Here is a 19,154-nt window from a genome sequence, read left to right on the forward strand (position 1 = left end):
GCAGCTATTCTCGGGACTAGCCAATCAGAGCCTGGAAGGGGTGAGCCCCCCTCCCATGCCGCAAAAAACAAAGATCAGCGAGAACAGTTGACCGAGATTGACACTGTCGTTGCCCAATCGTCGTCTGTTCCCCGCCCCTTCAGTGTACGCGAGAGGCAGAATCAGCCAATCCCTGCCGGGATAATCCCCAGACCGCGCTAGAGGCCGGATTCGGCGTGTCTGTGGACCCGGCTAGGATCGGTAAGGTCGACAGACTTCTCGGGTCTTCCAAACTTCTCGGGCCTCCCCTCAGTTTCTGGTTTCCTTCTGTTTGTGAGCGGGGGCGGTTGCGAGAGCCTATTCAGAGAGCCTATTCAGAGCAAGACTAAATTTACGGAGGGATTTTCTGTTAGCAGCGTTAGGGGTTGTGGTTATACAGTGAGAGGAAATTCCTTAGATTTAACCGGAAGGCTCCGAGAGCGGGGTGGGGAGAATTTGGACCCTCCTACTGCTTGCTGAGTCTCTTACCCCCTAACACAGGGACGCTGCAGGCGGCGGGATGTCCTGGTCCGGCCTTCTCCGTGGCCTCAGCACGTCCCTAAATCATGGTAAGTGGGGGGCTTGGGCTGCAGAGACGAGGCAGCGTGAGGGTTATTTCCCCTGGGACTTGTGTCCCTCTGCCATAGCCCTGAGGGAATCAGAGTTTTAAATCAGGGATGGATACACGATGGGTTTTGGCGGAGCTGGGGTTGCAAGGGCAAGAGGTAGGAAGTAGCATTGAGGGCTGCTAGGCGTCAGGTGGGTATCAGGAGTTCGGGTCAATTATTTTTTTCAGCAAATAATATTAAATACTTCCCATGGGTGAGACATCCAAGCAAGACTTTGAAGTCGTTCATTCAACTGACGTTTTCTTTTCCTTTTTTTTTTTGTCCGAGCCACACGGCTTGTGGGATCTTAGTTCCCTGATCAGGGATCAAACCCGCGCGCCTTGCACCCTTGCAGTGGAAGCGTGGAGTATTAACCACTGGACCGCCAGGGAAGTCCCCAACTGATGTTGTTCAAGAGCCTAGTGCATACCAGGCACTGAGAGGGACACTTTATTTATGAACCTATTTCTTGCACGAACATCAAATGATTCTTCTGGGCCATGCCCTTATGAGAAATATTCCACTCAGTCACTCTGCAGACCTTTATTCACCAAGTGTCACAGGACTGGACAAGACAGATCTGTGCCCTGCTTGGGGAATCTGGGCTGGCTTGACATGCATATTTCGTGGAAGCCTCTCACACACGGTGCTCAGGAGGGAGACCTGACTGTGGTGCCCACCACACAGATGAGGACACAGAGGCACTGAGAGGTGAACAGTCTTGCTCAAGGGCAGACCAGTAGGAAGAGACTTCTAGGAATGTCTCATCCTCTCTGAGGATTCTGCTGTAACTTGAGGCATAAGGACACATGGAAATGGACTGTAGGGCCAGGACCTGCCCTGAATCTAGAGGGGAGTGTGATGTTTGGGTGTCAAGAGGGCATTCGTGCTAGTGACACAGAGAGAGGATGCACCTCACAGCTCTGGCCTGGGAGCTCCAAGAGGACATGGCCCAGGGTTGTCTCAGTCACCACTGTGTCTCCATTATTGATTGGGGCCAAGACACAGTAGGTGCTCAATGAATGTTTGTTGAAGAGAATCCAGTTGTTTGAGTCTTTTTATGTTCTATTTCCTGTCTATGAGCACATCCTGTCATCTACCTTAGAACCATATTCCTGCCCTTTTCCCCCACCTGCCTTTCCTCTCACTGCACTGCAGCCACACTGCCCTCCTTTCTGTTGATCTGTTTGTGGACACGGGCTGAGGCTGGAGCAGGGAGAACGAGGGGGCGAGTGAGGAGATGAGGTCAGAGAAATAGTTCGCAGACCATGTGGGGCCTCGTGGGATTTGGCTCTTACCCTCACTGAGATGGAGCCACAAGAGGGCGCTGAGCAGGGGAGGGATGTGATCTGACCCAGGTGTCCATAGGGTCCCTCTGGCTTCGAGTGGCGAGCAGACAGTAGGAGTCGGGAGACCTGGGAGGAGGAGGAGGAAGGAGGACAGGAGAGTCCAGTGGGAGACAGGGGTGGACAGGACCAGGGTGGATGCCGTGGCGGAGGGAGAAGAGGGATTCTGATCAGTTGTAAAGGTTCAGTTGACAGGATCTGCTCACCGGTATAGGAGTGGGTGTGACGGGAGGAGGAGGAGTGACAGCTCCCAGGGGTACCCCGTGGGGTCGCTGTGGAGCAGCTTGAATTAACGTAGGTACGATGCATAGACCAGTACAGGACACAGTGGGAGCCTGTTTGCGTTTACTGTGGTTTAAACAGCATTAAAATTAATGTCTTCTTTGCAGAATAAAATGAGTTAATTCATAGAAAATGCTTAAAATAGAACCTGACACGTGGTGGTTACTCCATAAACGTTATATTACTCTCAGCCGTGAGTACCCCTAGCCGTAGACAAATGCAGCCTGGCGAAGTGCTTGGAACGGTGCCGAGAACAGCAGAGCGGAGTGGCTGATGCTATTATCTGTTCGCTGGGATAATAACCGCCGCCGCCGCCGCCGCCGCCGCCGCCCCCCCCGCCCCCCGCCCCGCCAACTAGCCCTCCCGGTTGTGTCTCTCCAGGCCTAGCCCTGGCCCCGCGGCCTTGGGCCACGCGTCCCATGGCCACCCTGAACCAGATGCACCGCCGGGGACCTCCGAAGCATCCGCCTCCGAAAGTGGGCCCCATGGAGGGCCGGCCGCAGCTGAAGGGCGTGGTCCTGCGCACGTTCATCCGCAAGCCCAAGAAGCCCAACTCGGCCAACCGCAAATGCTGCCGCGTGCGGCTCAGCACCGGTCGGGAGGCCGTCTGCTTCATCCCCGGAGAGGGCCACAGCCTGCAGGAGCACCACGTCGTGCTCGTGCAGGGCGGCCGCACGCAGGACCTGCCCGGCGTCAAGCTCACCATCGTGCGGGGCAAGTACGACTGTGGCCACGTGCAGAAGAAGAAGTGACTCCCTCCCCACCTCCCCCGGGACACGGCGGGTGGGTGTTCACCGCAGAACAAGAACCTTCCCCTCGGGGCCCCTGCAGTGTCCTTGGGAAGCTAGTACAACTCTAGAAGTAGCTGGTTGTGGTTCAAAGCCTGGCCGCCTCTTCCATCAGGACCACCCTTAACCCATAGTGGTCCTGGGTGTGAATCAGAAAAAAGGCGCCCCTCTCCCAACACCCTTGGTTTCCATGTTGGCACCGGGGACTTCTTCTGCTGGGACAAGACACTGTACTGCCATCTACTGGGAAGGGGTTGCAATAAACACAGACACGCCCCCCCCAACCCCACCCCGCCCTGTGGTATTTGCATGGTATTTGACCTCTGTGTGGTCTTGGGCACCAACATCCCCTCTGGCCTGTTTCCTCCTGCAGAAAAAAATAGCTCCACTTGCAGTATCACCTTTGTTGGGTTTGGTGAAGATTAAACTGGATGCTTTATGTGTATAACACATGCGATGGCCACTCTGTTTTAAGCTTTGGCGTGAGGTGGGCAGCACTGAGGCCCAGTTCCCCTTCCTGCAGGCTGAGGGCCTGGGCACGAAAGCCCTGCTGTCAAGCTTCCTCATCTGAAAAGTGGCAGTAATTGTAATGTTGGCCACGAAGGGGTGTTGCAAGGATTGAATGGTGTGTGCTGCTCTTCTCTGTTATTCTCAGACTCACACACACCTGGGTTCAAATCCTGCCTCCACCTCTTCCTTGTTCTGTGACTCTGGGTATATTTGCTTCCCCCTCTGGCTTCAGTTTCCTCCCTTGGAAAATGGCACTGAGAGTGATGCTGACCTCACCCGATCATATGCTTGGCCATGTTCGGTTTTAAAATTTGGGAGCTGAGCTTATATCATCAGGCTTTGGAGCCCAATGTCTGGTGTAAGTCCGGCTTCCCCTGTTTCCTGGCCAGGTGACGCTGGGCAGGCCTTTTAAACTCTGAGCCCGTTTCTGTCTGGACTAAACGGCAGTGATGACAGTGTCTCCGTGAGAGCTGCTGGGAGAACAGCTGAGATCGGGCACAGGAGCTTTTGGGTGAGCCCTTGTAGCCTGTCTCTGGGTTCTCGAAGTCCACCTCTGTTTCTTGCGCGGCACTTAGCACACCTGAAGTTCTCACGATTGGAAACATCCCACAAGGCCTTTTAGGATCAGAGCTAGGGGCAAACAAGTGCATTGATTACAGACAAAAATCCCCCATCACCTCATGCTTAGCACCGATTTTATTGAGCGAGCTTGTTGGCTGCGCTCAGCTGGGGAAAGGAGAGCTTTCCTTCACAGCATGCCTTGCTCCTGGGGTCCATCTCCAAGCGGGCTCAAGTGTGGAGAAAAGGAGGCTGTCGCCTGACAGGAGGCGAGCTGCCCCTGAGGCAGGGGCAGGAGGTGGGGGTGGAGGGTACAGTTTGGGGGTCAGCGCAGAACTGGCCTCAGAAATTCTGAAAGAAATGGCACCAGTCTGGCCCAGAGGGGACGTGCTGATGGGCGCGGTGCTGGAGGAGGTTGCACGGGCCCCACTGCCGAATCCCAGAGACTCCCCAAAACAACAGGAAGAGTTCCCTTTGAGGCTGCTGTTGGTCCCCTCAAGGACCTCTGCTCCCTGCCAGCAATCACCTTGCCCCCAAAACATGCTGACAAGAGTCCTTGGCCAAGATTGTCAGCAGCTTTCCTCTATTTGAAATCCTGGTTTGGCCTTTGTTTTTTGACTCAGTCCGTCAACTGATATCCACACATGTGAGAAAAAAATTTGCAAGTAAAATACAGGTCTCTGAGTTAACTCTTTGACACTCCCCCTGGGAAGCTGGGGAAGCAAGTGACCAGCCTGGTTGGATCCCTGGTTTCTCGAATAGCATGGGGGCCACCACGCTGAAGCAGCAGCAAGTGGGGTTCACTGGAAACATTCCGGGAACAGGCTACACGGGAACCCCACTGTCCCCGGGCATCCTCCGGCTCCTGGCTGCAAAGCAGACCTTGATTGACGACGGTGTCTGGCAGATGGCAGTCTGTCCCGGAAGGCTGGATCAGGCTGGTTAGCTAGGACAGGCGGATCCTGACCCTCACACTGGAGTGGGTCACGAGGGCACCATAGTGCCCCACCCAGGAACGTGTGTCTCTTCCATACTGCTCAAAAGACACGTAGCGGATGCCCTTGCCAAAGTTGGTAAAGACGTGGGAGACCTGTGCAGGGAAGAAGAGTGAGGGAGTGAGGCTCCATAGACTTCTCTTCCTCCGCAACCTTAACAGATATTCCCCAACACCAAGTAGGTACCTGGCCCTGCTCCAGGCGCTGGGGGTATAGCCGTGAAGAAAGCAGCCAAAAGATCCTATCCTGGAGAAGCTAAGAGTCTAGACTGTGATGCTGAAGACAAATGGGGGAAAGGGCAGAGGAAATACTGTAGGAGGGTGGGATTGTAAAGCAAGGGCCCCACTGAGATGACAGAGACCTGATGGGGCGGGGGAGCCAAGTGGGGAACTGGAGTATTCCAGACAGAGGAACAGTCAGTGCAAAGGCCCTGAGGTGGCAGTGTGCCTGGAGCAGAGTGAGGGGAGAAGTAAGAGATGGGGTCAGGGAAGTAGCGGGCAGATCGTGTGGGGCCTTTGAGATCGGCCACAGAAGGACTTTGGCTTCTGGCTTTTTTTTTTTTTTTTTTGGCCGTGTCACTCGGCATGTGGGATCTTGGTTCCCCTGACCAGGGATTGAACCCGTGCCCCCTGCAGTGCAAGTGTGGAGTCTTAACCACTGGACTGCCAGGGAAGTCCCTGGCTTCTGGCTTTATAATCTTATTTAATTTTTTAAATTGAGCTAAAATTCACCTAACATAAAATGTACCATTTAAAACTGTACAATTCAGTGGTGTGTGTGTGTGTGTGTGTGTGTGTATTCGTAATGTTATGCAATCATCACCACTATCTAATTCTGGAACATTTTCATCACCCCAGGAAAAAAACCTCGAATCCATTAGCTGTCACTTCCAATTCCTCCCTCCCCCTATCCTCGGACAACCACTAATCTATCTGCTTTCTGTCTCTATGGCTTTGCTTATTCTGGAAATTTCATATAAATGCAATCATACAATATGTGGCCTTTTGTGTCTGGCCTCTTTCACTTATCACAGTTTCCAAGGCTCACTCATGTTGAAGTGTGAATCTGTACTTCACTCCTTTTTATAGCTGCATTATAGGATATTGGCTTTTGCTCTGAGATGTAGCCACGGGAGGGTTACAAGCAGGTGAGATCCGTGGTCTGACTCACTTTTTAAAAAAAAATAAATTTATTTATTATTTTTGGTTGTGTTGGGTCTTCGTTGCTGCACGCGGACTTTCTCCAGTTGTGGCGAGCGAGGGCTACTCTTTGTTGCAGTGCTCGGGCTTCTCATTGCGGTGGCTTCTCTTGCTGCGGAGCACGGGCTTTAGGTGCGCGGGCTCTAGAGTGCAGGCTCAGTAGTTGTGGCGCTCGGGCTTAGTTGCTCCGCGGCATGTGGGATCTTCCCAGACCATGGCTCAAACCTGTGTCCTCTGCATTGGCAGGCAGATTCTTAACCACTGCACCACCAGGGAAGCCCCAACTCACTTTTTAATAGGAGCTTTCTGGATGCTGAGTCTGTGTATTGGGTTGGGGGTGGGTGGGAGGAGATCAGGAATAGAAACCAAAAGACCACCTAAAAGGTTACTTTGATAAGTGAGGTATGATGACCATGACAGTTTAGGCTCAGGAGCCAGCCTGGGGTTGAATCAGGCCCTGCACGCTTTAGGGTGACTTTGGGCCAGTCACCTAACCTCCCATGCGTCAGTTTCCCCAACTCTAGAATGGGGATGGAGCAAGGACTTTGGTTCACTGCTGCATTTCTAGCAACTAGAGCATGGCAGGCACACAGTAGGTGCTCAAAAATGTCTGTTGAACAACGAGGCCATTGTGCTAATGAAATGAATTAATGGGTGAAACTCTTGGGCAGGCCTGTAATAAGGGCTCAATGTTAGCTGTTGTTATAGATACCCAGCAGTGCTGAGAGCAGAATTTGAGCAGGGTGAGAGGTGGGTGTGCCTTTGGGTCAGGGAAGGTAGTCTGGACCCACCTGTCGGCAGCCTCTTTCAGTCCACTGAAGGACCGGGTTGGGCGATGCCGAGAACTTGACCACTTCGTTTTCATAGATGTCCAGGAGGCGGACCCGGAGCCGGTAGATGCAGCCGCAGTTCTCCCGGGCACCCCACCTGCCAGGTGGCAGTGGGCCGTGATAGCCTCACCACCCGCTCAGGTCTCCAGGTTGGGGAGGGAGACTGAGGTCTGGCCTCCCTGCACTTTGATGAGGTCAGGCCTGGGAACCTAGGGGGAGGAGCCTAGGTGCCCCTGGGGTGGAGCCAGGGCCTGGGGGAAGAGCCTGGGTGCTCCCGTGGGCAGATTCAGGAGGCTTTGGGTCAGGTGTATATGGAGGGGCGTGGGGAGGGTAATGGTGTTCTGGGGAGGAACCACAACCTTGGGGAGGAGCTTGAGGGTGTAGGAATCTGGGGGCTCTGGGCTCACCAAAGCTCCGCCCCTCCCTGGCTCTGCTACTATGAGAGCATCGCTTCCCCTCTGTCAGCCTCACTATGAAGGGGGCACAGTAGCAGTGCCAGCCCGTGGGGTTGATGGGGGTGTGGAATGACTCCCTTCTGCAGAACTGCTGCCACCACGGGGGGTTCTCCACTCACCAGTCGGCCACACAGATCTCGATCTGGGAGCTGTCGAGCAGCTCCTGCCACACACCCTCCATCACCAAGTCCACAAGCTGCCTCTTGAAGCACCATCTAAGAAGGGGGGATGATAGGACGGGTGGGGGGGTAGAGAGTCCCATCATTCAAGTCACAGCCCAGAAATCACCTCCTCCCAGAAATCACCTCCTCCCAGAAGCCTCCCCTGACTACCCTGTCTAAAGCAGCCCATCAGGGTTGCTCTACCAGACAAGATGTATGATGGGCTGCGCAACCCCGCTGGCCTCTCAGATCCCCTCCACCCTTCACTCTGCTGTGGGCTCCAGGAGGCTGACTGTATGCAGGCCTGCCCCTAGTATTTGTGGGGACCGGGACATGAATACAAATGGAGGCCCACATACTAGACATCTGAGCAGAGAATTCTGGGGTCTCCTCAAGCACCAAGAGGCCCAAGGTCTAAGGTTGTGTTGCCTGTATGGAAGGGTCTCCCTTACCCTCTACTTCCTGTTGGGTCAGCCAATGGGAAGCTCCAGCAGCAGACAGAAGGGAGAAGAGAGTGAAATCAGGGTATTTATTCTCCTGGCTCTCTCCCAAGGGATCATCGTGGGACTGTTGTATTTCTCAACGAAAGGGCCCTCTCCACAGTGCTCTCTCCTCCCAGCCTTCTCTGTCTTCATGTTTCGGTAATTGCTTCCTCCCCTTACCCCTGCCAGGCCTAGGGGTGGTAATGTCCCTTCCCCCCACTGTTACTAGCCTAGGGTCCTGTAGTATCTCTTGTGTTCTGCCTGCACGTTTGTAAACAGTCCTTCTCCTCGAATTTCAATGTGCCATAATAACAGAAATAGTGATTTATCAGAAGAACTGATAAATGGATCAGAACTGAACAGAGTGCTCAAGGACAGACCTAGGTTTGTATGGGAACTTCATAAATGATAGAGGTGGCACCGCCATTCCATGGGGGAAGGGAAGGATTCTTTAGTAGATGGTGCTGGGAAAGCTGACTCAATATAAGGAGGGGGATAAAAAGAAAACTGGATCCTTACCGAACATCACATTCAAGGTGGATTAAAGATCTAAATGTAAAAGATAAAACTATGAGGTTACTAGAAGAGAGTATAAGAGAACACTGTTAGGATCTAAGGGTAGGGAAGGATTTTTTAAACAAAATTTCAGAAAACAAATTCTAAAGCAAAAAGATGAATTTGATCATATGTAAATACCAAATAACACCATGGACATAGTTAATTCAGATGGTAGAGTGGGGGATTTCTGTAATGTCCAGGATGGACAAGGGACTGACATCTAGAATATGCAAGAAATTCTTGGATATCAACGAGAATAAGATATCAACCTTAATAGAAAATATGAACAGGCAATTTACAAAAGAGGGAATCCAAAAAGCTAACAAGCACATGAAGAGATGTTTAATTATTAGTAAACTGAAACATGCAAATTAAAATAGCAATGAGATATCCCGTCACCCCTAATATACTGGTAACTACTAGAAAGCTAGATGCCATGAGAATGGTTGACTGTGGGGGGAGGGCACAAGGAAAATGGGTATGGGGTATGAGGATAAAGAGAATCAGCCAATCAAACTGTTTTTATGTCTTCATAGCATTTATCACCGTCAGAAGCTCTGAAGTCAGACTACCTGGGTTCGAATCCCAGCTCCACCATTTACTAGATGTTAGTTACCCTCTATGCCTCAGTTTCCTATTAGAAAGTGGAGATAATAATGGTATGTGTCATAGGGTTGTTGCCAGGATTAAAAAATTTACATGTAAAGCATCTAGCATAGAGTAAGCCCTCTAAATGTTTATTATGTTGTTGTTTTTATTTTACTGTTTATGCGTTTAATGGCTTCCCCAACCCTACATCTAAAATGCAAATGAAAAAAGAGCAGGTTCCTGATCTTTCTGAATTTTCCTTGTATCTCTGACATGTAAAACAGTGCCTGGTACCTGGTAGGCCCTCAACAAATATTAGCTGATTGACTGAATAAATGAATGTGGGAAGGAGAGGCTGAAAGTGGGTGAGGGTGAGGATGAGGACGGTAGGGTAGGGTCCCCCTCCCTCGCACCAGGGATCAAGGGCCACTCACTCGAAAGAAGTCACGAAGCAGGTCTGGGAAGGAGCGCCCGGCACCAGTATTAGGTTCTTTTCCACAGCCCAGCCATTCCCGCCGTGCTCCACCTCCCAGCCTCTGAAGCCCTCTGTGAGATATAAAAGGGTTGAACACCAGGGATTCGCCCGCCAGCTCGCCCCGCGGAGAGCCCGCCACCACCTAACTTGCTCCGCCCACCAGCTCCTCCCTCCCAGCAGGCTGTATTCTTGGTCCCACCCCACGACGGCGTCACTCAGCCCTGCCCATCCACTCAGCTTCTCCGCAGCCTCTCTCGGCCCCGCCCCCCTGTTCTGCCTCCCTTCACTCTCAAACTACTGGGATTCAATTCTGGCCCCGCCCTGGGCTCCTTACACCACCGCTTCCGGGCCCCTCCTACCTTGGCCCCGCCCACTCACTCAGTTCCCCTCCCCACAGCCTCGCAATACCTTATATTTCTATGCAAGCTCCGCCCCTGCCAGCACCCAATCGGCTTCTCCCAGGCCTCCCCTGGCTCCTCCCCCTTTAACCGCGCCCACCGAATCTACAGTTCAAGCATGGCTTCACCTCTGCCACGGCCCAGTTCCCTGGATCCTTCTGCTCTGTCTCGCCCAGTCATCTTGGCTCGCCATACTGCCCACAGCCCCTGGCTCCTCCCACCCAGTTTCCCAAGAGCCTCGACCACGTCCCCTGGCTCCCGGCCCCGCCCCTGTCTGCTTCATCCTGGCCACGCCCACTCGCTCCACGTCGCCTGGGCCTCCAGGCCACACATCCCTTTGGTCTCTTTTTTCCCGCCCCTGCTGCTAGGCCCTGACCCCCGGCACCCACGCTCTCCGCAGGAGTTGAAGATGAGGTTGCGGCCGAGGGGCGCTCGCAGGCAGTAGCGCGCCAGGGCGCGGAGCGGGAACTCCTCCTCGTCCTCGCTGTTGGGCGGGCAGCGCTGGGCCACCGCGTAGAATGCGCGGCCCTCCGCGCTGCGGTCGCGGGCCAGCTGCAGCAGCCACACGGTGGGCCCGTCCACCACGTCACGCCAGGCGCGGCACACTGGGCGGCAGCGCGTCACTAACGCGCGCGGTGGCACGTGGCTCAGCACCTGCACGAGCAGCTCCGGCGGCAGCACGTCCAAGGCTATGGGCGGGTCCGCGGGCAGCCGCCGCCGCGAAGGCCGGGCGCCCATCTCCGGCCGCCAGAGTCCTGCAGGTCGAGAGGGGTCGGCAGGTCAGGGCAGCCCGGCCTCCCTCCACCTCTCCTTCCAGGACGCAAGTCCCCTGCGACTTGACCGTGACCTCACCAGGTACACGGCGACCGGGGGACTGCCATAACCAAGAAAATCCAGCATCTATTTCCTGCCACTTGGCTCTGGACGGGGACCGGTTTCTCCCCACCTTTTCCCCTCAAGCAACAACCCCCTGGCCTGATCACGACCCCACCAGGACTGCTAACCACGGCTTCTGTCTCTGGCCGGTGCACTTGTGTCTGGCTAAGCACTTTACATATGACCATATGCACACTGAAGGCCCATGAGAAAAATCCACCGAGGAGGAAACCATTTCCACCCCATCCCCCAACCTGTCCCGACTCTCGGGCCTTTGGAATCCAGGACCTGTCCTTCAGCAAAATCTATTTCCTCAATCTCTTCGCTGAAGATTCTTGTCACCTTCTTGCTCTAACCAGAACCCAGCTGTCCTGTGGGCCTTCCAAGTGGGTAAATCTCCTTGCTCCTTGGTGCTGTTTCCAGACCGTTCTCCCTCCATCCTCCCCCAAACGCCGCAGCTATGAATCTCATCATCAGGGTAGATCGTTTGTCACCTTGTCATCATCATCTGCTGACCCAGATGACTACTCCTCACTTCTCCATGATTTTAGCTCCAGGCTCACTGCCACTCAGGCTGCTCTTATCAACATTCTTGGTGATTTCCATATCCAGGATGACGCTCCTTCCTTCTGCCACCAGGCCTCTCTTGTTCCCTGACCAGCTGTTCTTCCGGCCCCTCCACCCCGTGGTCGCACCTACACCTTGTCTCAGTAACCACAGCCTCTTCAGAGCCTCAGTCTCAGGCTTCTCAGTCTCCACGCGTCACCTCCTCTCTTTCCAGCTCTCTCCCTCCAGTGCCCTAGACCTCCACCCCCCACAGTCCTTCCAACCCACTGTGATCTCCCATCCTTTGTCCCTACCTCTTTTTCACTGCCCCACACCCCCTCAAGTCCTCAGTTCTTCCTTATCCAGCTTAAATTCCTTGGTTAATCATTTAAAACATTCTTTGCATACACCCTTGCCTCCTCTGGCTTCCTCCTACGCATGACCCGGTTAAATCCAGCCCTCCACCTACCTGTGCCTGTACCCACACAGTTTAAAGCCGCTGAAGAACAACACACAACTCCACTGGCTGGTCTCACTTCAAGTTTGTGCACTTGACGCTCAAGCGTACCCACAGTGCTGCCTGGCAACCAGATTACATTTCTCTTATCCTCTTGCTCTTCCTCTCTGTAGATAACTATTTCACACCTTCTCCCCTATCCCCAACACATCACACTTCCTTCCACCTTTTCACTCTCTCTTTGCTTCTTATTTATTTTTTTTGGCCGTGCCGCGCAGCATGGGGGATCTTAGTTCCCCTACCAGGGATCGAACCCATGCTCCCTGCAGTGGAAGCACGGAGTCCTAGCCACTGGACCACCAGGGAATTCCCTCCTTGCTTCTTATTTTGCGGAAAAAATAAAATCGATGGGAAGTGAACGTCCATAGACCCCCACCGCCCCATGTACCACCTCCCTGCCCTGTGCTTTCCCACCGTGACTGCTCCCACCCCAGCTCACCGTCTCACAGTTCTCCCCTCTCTCTGCTGCACCTTCAGCTTCCCCCTCTGCACTGGATCATTCCCGTCAGCTCACACAGAGTCATCTCTCATTTGAAAACAAATGAAACTCCTCTTGACTCCACCTCCCCTCCCAGCTCTGACCCCATTTCTTTGCTCCTCTTTATAATAAATCTCCGAAAAGTTGTCACACTCACTGCCTCCATATTTTCTACTGATATTCTCTCTCAAACCTTCTCTAATCAGACTTTGCCCTCCTTCTCTACCCTGAAATGTCAAGGTCACCAATGACCCCGCCCCCTTGGTGCTGAGCCAGTAGTCACTGTTCAATCCTCACCTTGCTTGACCTGTCAGCAGCACCTGACACAGTGAGGTGACTCTCTTCTCACTTGGCTCTGGGCCGGCACATCCCTCTAGACCCCTCCCGTCTGCCTGTGGCTCCTAGTCAATCTCCTCAGCTGTTCCTTCCTCCTCCCTCTGATTTCAGTATCAGGGATCGGTCTTTTTTTAAAAAAATAAATTTATTTATTTTTGACTGCGTTGGGTCTTCGTCGCTGCGCATGGGCTTTCTCTAGTTGCGGCAAGCGGGGGCTACTCGGCTACTCTTTGTTGGGGTGCATGGGCTTCTCATTGAGGTGGCTTCTCTTGTTGCGGAGCACAGGCTCTAGGTGCGTGGGCTTCAGTAGTTGTGGCACGGGGGCTCAGTAGTTGTGGCGCGCGGGTTTAGCTGCTCCGCAGCATGTGGGATCTTCCCAGACTAGGGATCGAACCCGTGTCCCCTGCATTGGCAGGCAGATTCTTAACCACTGCACCACCAGGGAAGTCCCAGGGCTGAGTCTTTGAACCTCCTCTATTCTCCATGAGTACTCCCTTTGGGATCTCATCCACTCTCATCACCTCTCACCTGGACCATCACTGTCTCCCTGCTCCTTTCCCCAGCTGTCAGGTGTGAACACCTGAGTCAGGTCCTGTCCCTGCCCTGCTCAGAGCCCTTCTGTGGCTCCACCTCACTCAGGGTCAGGGCAAGGTCCTCAATGCAGCCCACAAGCCCCACATGATCTGTACCCATCACCTCCCTGCCCTCATCTCCCCCTCACTCACTCTGCCCCAGCCACACCAGCCTCCACACCTCAGGGCCTTCGCACAGGCTGTTTCCTCCACCTGGAACCAGAGCATTTATTTGCTCACCTCCACATTCCCTTCAATCTTTGCTCAAATGTCAACTTCTCCATGAGACCGTCCCTGGCCACATTATTTACAATTTCAGGGCCTCATGACCATCACCTACTCCTCCTTCCCATTTCCTTACTTTATTCTTCCCAAAAGAAACCCACTTCACAGATGAGCAAACTGAGGCATAGCAAGGTGAAACACCTTTATTTAACAAGAACTCAGTGATTAGCTCAAGACCTAGTGAGAAACTCATTTCATTTCCCCATCAAGGCAGAAGAGCTTAGTGATGAAATGCCCATGCCTGGGTCCAGCCAGCCTGGGTTTGAGTCCCAGCTAAGCCTCTTGCCTCAAGAGCAAATCACTTCATCTTTTTATGCCTCAGTTTCCTCTTCCGAAAATGAGGATGTTAACCTTACCCACTTCATAGGGTTATTGTGAGGATGAAACGAATTAATATTTGTAAAGCGCTTAAATAATCGCTGGTGTCTCATAAATAAAAGTGGTATTGATATAATATTAGACACTAAATTATGTTAGTTGCTATTATTATTACACACCATAAAAAGATGGCGAGCAACCATTTAGCTACAATATTTTCATCTGGTGACATTTACTGAGCCCTTACTAAACCACCCGTGCTGAGCGTTTAAGCTGGATCATTGCACTGAATCCCATCATCGTGTTTTAATGGCCAAAACAATCCTTGGAGGTTGCCCTGGGTTAAGAGGCTTCAATGATCTAATGCTTGTTATATTATCTAATGCCAGTAAGTGCTCCATTCATGTCAGCTGCTACTATTTTGAAATAAATTGATTAAGGTCTTGTTAAGGATTAAGGCCCTATCAAGCCAGTGGTCCGTGGACGTGGCACAAAGCCCAATTCCCCTTCACCTCCACAACAGAGAACTGAAGTTGTGGAGACACGCTTTAGAGACTAGGGTGTGCGTTGCCCCAGGTGGTTATTAGCTGCATTAATAATTAGCTGCAATTTACAAGCGAATCCACCAGCTTGCCCGGTATGGATGTGAAACTCACCAGAGTGTAGTTCCCTGGGTCGGCTCTCCTTAGGAATGTGCCGATCACTGGCAAACAGGGGATCCCTGGAGCTGGGGGTGGTCCCCTCACACAACCAGGACAGCCAGACTTCACTGAGGGGCAAGGACCTTCAAGTGATGTACCATATGAGCCCTGGGTATTCAAAATGCTTGTGTGTGATGCTCTCCTGAGGCCCACGAGGTGCCTCGTAGCCAACATGTCCAACACGGCTGAATGCCAACTACTGGCTGGGTCAGAATGGCACAGCACTGCCTGCTGCTAGGGTGTTTGGAAGTGTGTGTGTGTGTGTGTGTGTGTTTGGTGGGGAGGATATTGTATTGGTTGTCACAGTGACTGGGGGATGCTACTGATATTCGGTTTCCAGGGACCTGTGATGCATGGCAGACATCGTCCCCAGATGGTTATAACAACGTATCCAAACTGACGTGCTCTTTTCCAGGAATTGACCATTCTCCATTAAGGGGTGGCGTCCACAGCCCTCCCCTTGACATGGGCAGGCCTTTGGGACTGCTTCGCCTTTCAGAGCATTGCAGAAGTGACATTGCTAAGGGATTTCAGAGGCTAGGTCAGGAAAGAGGATACAGCCTCTGCCTGACTCTCTGGGGATGCATGCATGGGGAGCCGTGAGTCCAGTGGTGTGCTCCTAAACGTTTAACAACTGGCTCTGTAGGGGAAAAAAAGAAGAGTCTGGGTGTGTAGCATTTGCTGACTTCTGTGGTGTGAATACACCTTCCATGGCTGACAGCAAGCTACCAACACGACGTCCCTGGACTTTGGAGTTGGAAAGAGCTGTCCACAATGTGGTCCCAGGATCCGGCGCGAGCCAGCTCCAGCACACCACCACCTGCGTCACCACGCAAGTCTGGCTGCCCTGAAGTCGTCACATTGGAGATACACAGGGAGACAGACATGCTTGGGAGCCCCAGCTGTTTGGGTCTCCCCATCCAAGGTGCTACACAAAGGAGTGAATGAGCCCTCAGATGACCCAGTCCCAACCACTGCCTGATGGCACCTGCACAAAAGCCCCTGAGGACTGCTTAGCTGAGCCCAGTCAATCCCCAGAGCCATCAAAATAATAAAGGAACGGTTACTGTTTTAAGTCATTGCATTTTGAGTGGTCTGTTATGCAGCACTTGCTAAATGTAACGATGCTCAGTGACCTGTATTTCAGGGGACAGGTACCACTCACAAAGGGTGGCCAAGAGAATTCCAGTCAGCATTGAAAGTTCCATCTGGAATGTATAAAGAAGATGTGGTCCATATATACCATGGAATACTACTCAGCCATGAAAAAGAATGAAATAATGTCATTTGCAGCAACATGGACGGACCTGGAGCTTATCATACGAAGTGAAGCAAATCAGAAAAAGACAAATACCCTATGATATCATTTATATGTGGAACTAAAATATGACACAAATGAACTGATCTGTGAAACAGAAACAGACTCACAGACATAGAGAACAGACTTGTGGTTGGTTGCCAAGAGGGAGGGGGGGTGGGGGAGGGATGGACTGAGAGTTTGGGATTAGCAGATGCAAACTATTATAAATATTATAGAATGAATAAACCACAAGGTCCTACTGTATAGCACAGGGAAGTATATTCAATATCCTGTGATAAACCATAATGGAAAAGAATATAAAAATGAATGTATATGTATATATGTATAACTGAGTCACTTTGCTGTACAGCAGAAATTAACACAACATTGTAAATCAACTCTACTTCAATAAGTTAAAAAAAACATTCCATCTGGGCAGAGGAACTTTGCCTTTAGAAACATTTAGAAAGGTTTTTTTCTTTCTTTCTTCCTGTTTCTTGATCTGAGGGCTGGTTACATGTGCGTTCGTTTGTAAAAATTCATCAGGCTGTACAGTTTGTGTACTTTCTAGAAAAGGTTTACTAGAAACGATAACAACAATAAAAACAGAGATGGTAGTCCATGGAAAGGAACCAAAAGATGTCCAAAAAGCTCTCCCCAGTGTTATCAAACAAAAGATAGGATTATTATTATTACTATGATTTTAAAATATGGAACGCTTCACAGATTTGCTTGTCATCCTTGTGCAGGGGCCATGCTAATCTTCTCTCTATCGTTCCAATTTTAGTATATGTGCTGCCAAAGTGAGCACGATAGGATTATTTTTAAATTAAGGACCCCCATGAGAGTATTAAGAGGTAGCTTCTCTCTCTCCTCAGTGGTTCCTCCAATCAAGTAGGGCCTTTTTATAGTGATGGAAAATTTTGCACAAAAATACCTCCGTGACTCAGTGGTGATACCATTGCCATGGTTTGGTGGCATATACTTATAATAACCATTATTTTATGAATATTTTTTATGGCTCTGGGGACTGACTGGGCTCAGCCAAGCAGTTCTCAGCGGCTCTCATGCAGTGGTCCTCAGGCAGGGGCTGGCGCTGGGTCACCTGAAGGCTCATCACTCCTCTGTCAAGCACCGGAGGTGGGGACTCAGACAGCTGGGGGCTCCCCAGCATTTCTCCGTCTCCATGTGGTCTCCTGCTAGCACATACTTTTCCCTGAGTAGCCCCACTCTTTTTTTTTTTTTTTTTAATGCTTTTTGCCACATAAAAGTAAACACTTTATTTTCTTTGTTGTTGTACAAATCACGATGATGGAATTGTCCTTCTCTCTCTCTTTTTTTTTGGCCGCGCGTCGCTGCACGTGGCATCTTAGTTCCCCTACCAGGGATCAAACCCTGGTACATTTTGGTACTTGAAATATCATGTCGTTAACTTTTGTTTTATGAATTTTGAAGACTGAACAGTTACTGTGAATAGTAATATTTCAGTATCGGTCTAAAAAAATACATGGGTATCGTCCTTGTCTCCTTTTCTTAGGCGTCAGTGTTTATTCACTGTATAATTATTTCAGCTTTGGGAATTTCCTGGCGGTCCAGTGTTAGGACTCGGAGCTCTCACTGCCGAGGGCGTGGGTTCCATTCCTGGTCAGGGAACTAAGATCCCACAAGCTGTGCAGCGTGGCAAAAAAAAAAAAAAAATCAGCTTTTCTGGATGCTTGAATTAGCTTTTCTGTATCGTTGAATTTTTTCAGAATACAATCATGGGGGTAGAAAAGACCCAACTGTCAAAGATTCAGTGTCCAGGCTTCCCTGGTAGTACAGTGGTTAAGAATCCACCTGTCAGCGTAGGGGACAGAGGTTCGAGCCCTGGTCCAGGAAGATCCCACATGCCTCGGATGCCACAACTACTGAGACTGCGCTCTAGAGCCCATGAGCCACAACTACCGAGCCCGCGTGCCGCAACTACTGAAGCCCGCGCGCCTAGAGGCCATGCTCTGCAACAAGAGAAGCCACCGCAATGAGAAGCCCGCGTACCGCAACGAAGAGTAGCCCCCATTAGCCGCAACTAGAGAAAGCCCGCGCGCAGCAACGAAGACCCAACGCAGCCAAAAATAAAATAAATTAATTAAAAAAAAAAAAGATTCAGTGTCTGTAAAGCCTATTAGGACCCTCTGCCGAGGGCAGGGAGCAACTGAAGGTTTCCAGGATCCTGGGCTGCCGCTCCCAGCAGGATAGCTGATGGGCAGGAGCTCCCACTATGGAGGCAGACGATCAACGTTCAAACCCTGGTTCTGCCTCTTCTTGGGCAGGCCATCACTTAGGCATGTTGCTGCCCTCTGAGCCTCAGTTTTCTTGTCTGTAACATGGGGATAACTATTGTTCTACCTCAAAGGATGGATGTGAGCAGTGAAAGACAAATATCCCTAAGCCATGCCTGGGACTCAAGGAATCAGACTCAATGGTCATAAAAGAGCTACAGGCTTTCGCTCTTTGGATGAGGATTTGATAATCTGAAAGAATTAGGAACCTAGTGAGATGCCCTCTGTGGATCCCCCTTGGGGAGAAGGGAAATGGGAGAGGGGGTGGGCACACATCTACCTCATCACCCTTTCAAAACTCTGCCAACTACCCAGGGCACGCATGTTGAACTTGAACTCCTCAGGGAGAATGCATGAGCAAACCACCAAGCCAAAGCCAGAAACTACTTCCAATAACACCCCATGGAGAGATATGCACCTGCATAAGCTGGGGAATCTTGGTGGTGGGATTCGTGGTGCATTTCTGCTGTGTGTGTACACGTACATGTTCCATTTATATTTGCACACAGGGAGCCCTGTTTCCCAGAATGGGTACCTTTTTAAAAAAATTACCTTCATGGATGTATAAATTACATCCAATAAGATGCACATACTTCAAGTGCACAATTTGTGTTCTAACAACTGTGTACAACTGTACAACCATGCCCACAGCCAAG

The 19,154-nt window shown here is 51.4% G+C and overlaps 2 protein-coding genes and 1 non-coding gene across 13 annotated transcripts in view; 1 reads left to right on the forward strand and 2 right to left on the reverse strand.

Annotated features, from left to right (window-relative positions):
- The first annotated feature begins 177 nt into the window (after window positions 1-177).
- On the forward strand, window positions 178-3,492 carry MRPS12 (mitochondrial ribosomal protein S12). The gene is made up of 3 exons (XM_061173593.1): window positions 178-240; window positions 520-587; window positions 2,636-3,492. The coding sequence occupies exons 2-3, from the start codon at window positions 539-541 to the stop codon at window positions 3,004-3,006; spliced, it is 420 nt and encodes a 139-aa protein (XP_061029576.1). The 5' UTR covers window positions 178-240; window positions 520-538; the 3' UTR covers window positions 3,007-3,492.
- Window positions 2,607-19,154, reverse strand: part of LOC133078495 (F-box only protein 17) — a 28,738-nt gene continuing 12,190 nt past the window's right edge. For 2 of the 11 annotated variants that reach the window (XM_061173590.1, XM_061173582.1), the window contains exons 2-8: window positions 10,641-11,006; window positions 9,813-9,924; window positions 8,752-8,781; window positions 8,203-8,235; window positions 7,709-7,804; window positions 7,096-7,231; window positions 2,607-5,200 (exon numbers count right to left, since the gene is read on the reverse strand). In XM_061173590.1, the coding sequence (XP_061029573.1) occupies window positions 5,057-5,200; window positions 7,096-7,231; window positions 7,709-7,804; window positions 8,203-8,235; window positions 8,752-8,781; window positions 9,813-9,924; window positions 10,641-10,989 (900 nt within the window). In that variant the 5' untranslated portion in view covers window positions 10,990-11,006 and the 3' untranslated portion in view covers window positions 2,607-5,056. The other 9 variants (XM_061173583.1, XM_061173585.1, XM_061173584.1 and 6 more) reach the window with 9 other exon arrangements.
- Window positions 16,885-16,991, reverse strand: LOC133079234 (U6 spliceosomal RNA). The gene has a single exon (XR_009698113.1). It is a non-coding gene; the product is annotated as a U6 spliceosomal RNA (small nuclear RNA).

The sequence above is a fragment of the Eubalaena glacialis genome, chromosome 18 (genome assembly GCF_028564815.1).
Source record: "Eubalaena glacialis isolate mEubGla1 chromosome 18, mEubGla1.1.hap2.+ XY, whole genome shotgun sequence".
Taxonomy (NCBI): Eukaryota; Metazoa; Chordata; class Mammalia; order Artiodactyla; family Balaenidae; genus Eubalaena; species Eubalaena glacialis.

Excerpts from the sequence above, each read along its gene's own strand:
- MRPS12 (XM_061173593.1), top strand. The coding sequence starts at position 539 with ATGTCCTGGTCCGGCCTTCTCCGTGGCCTCAGCACGTCCCTAAATCAT. Across the intron at positions 588-2,635 it reads CAGCACGTCCCTAAATCATG|GCCTAGCCCTGGCCCCGCGG; the intron begins GTAAGTGGGGGG and ends GTGTCTCTCCAG.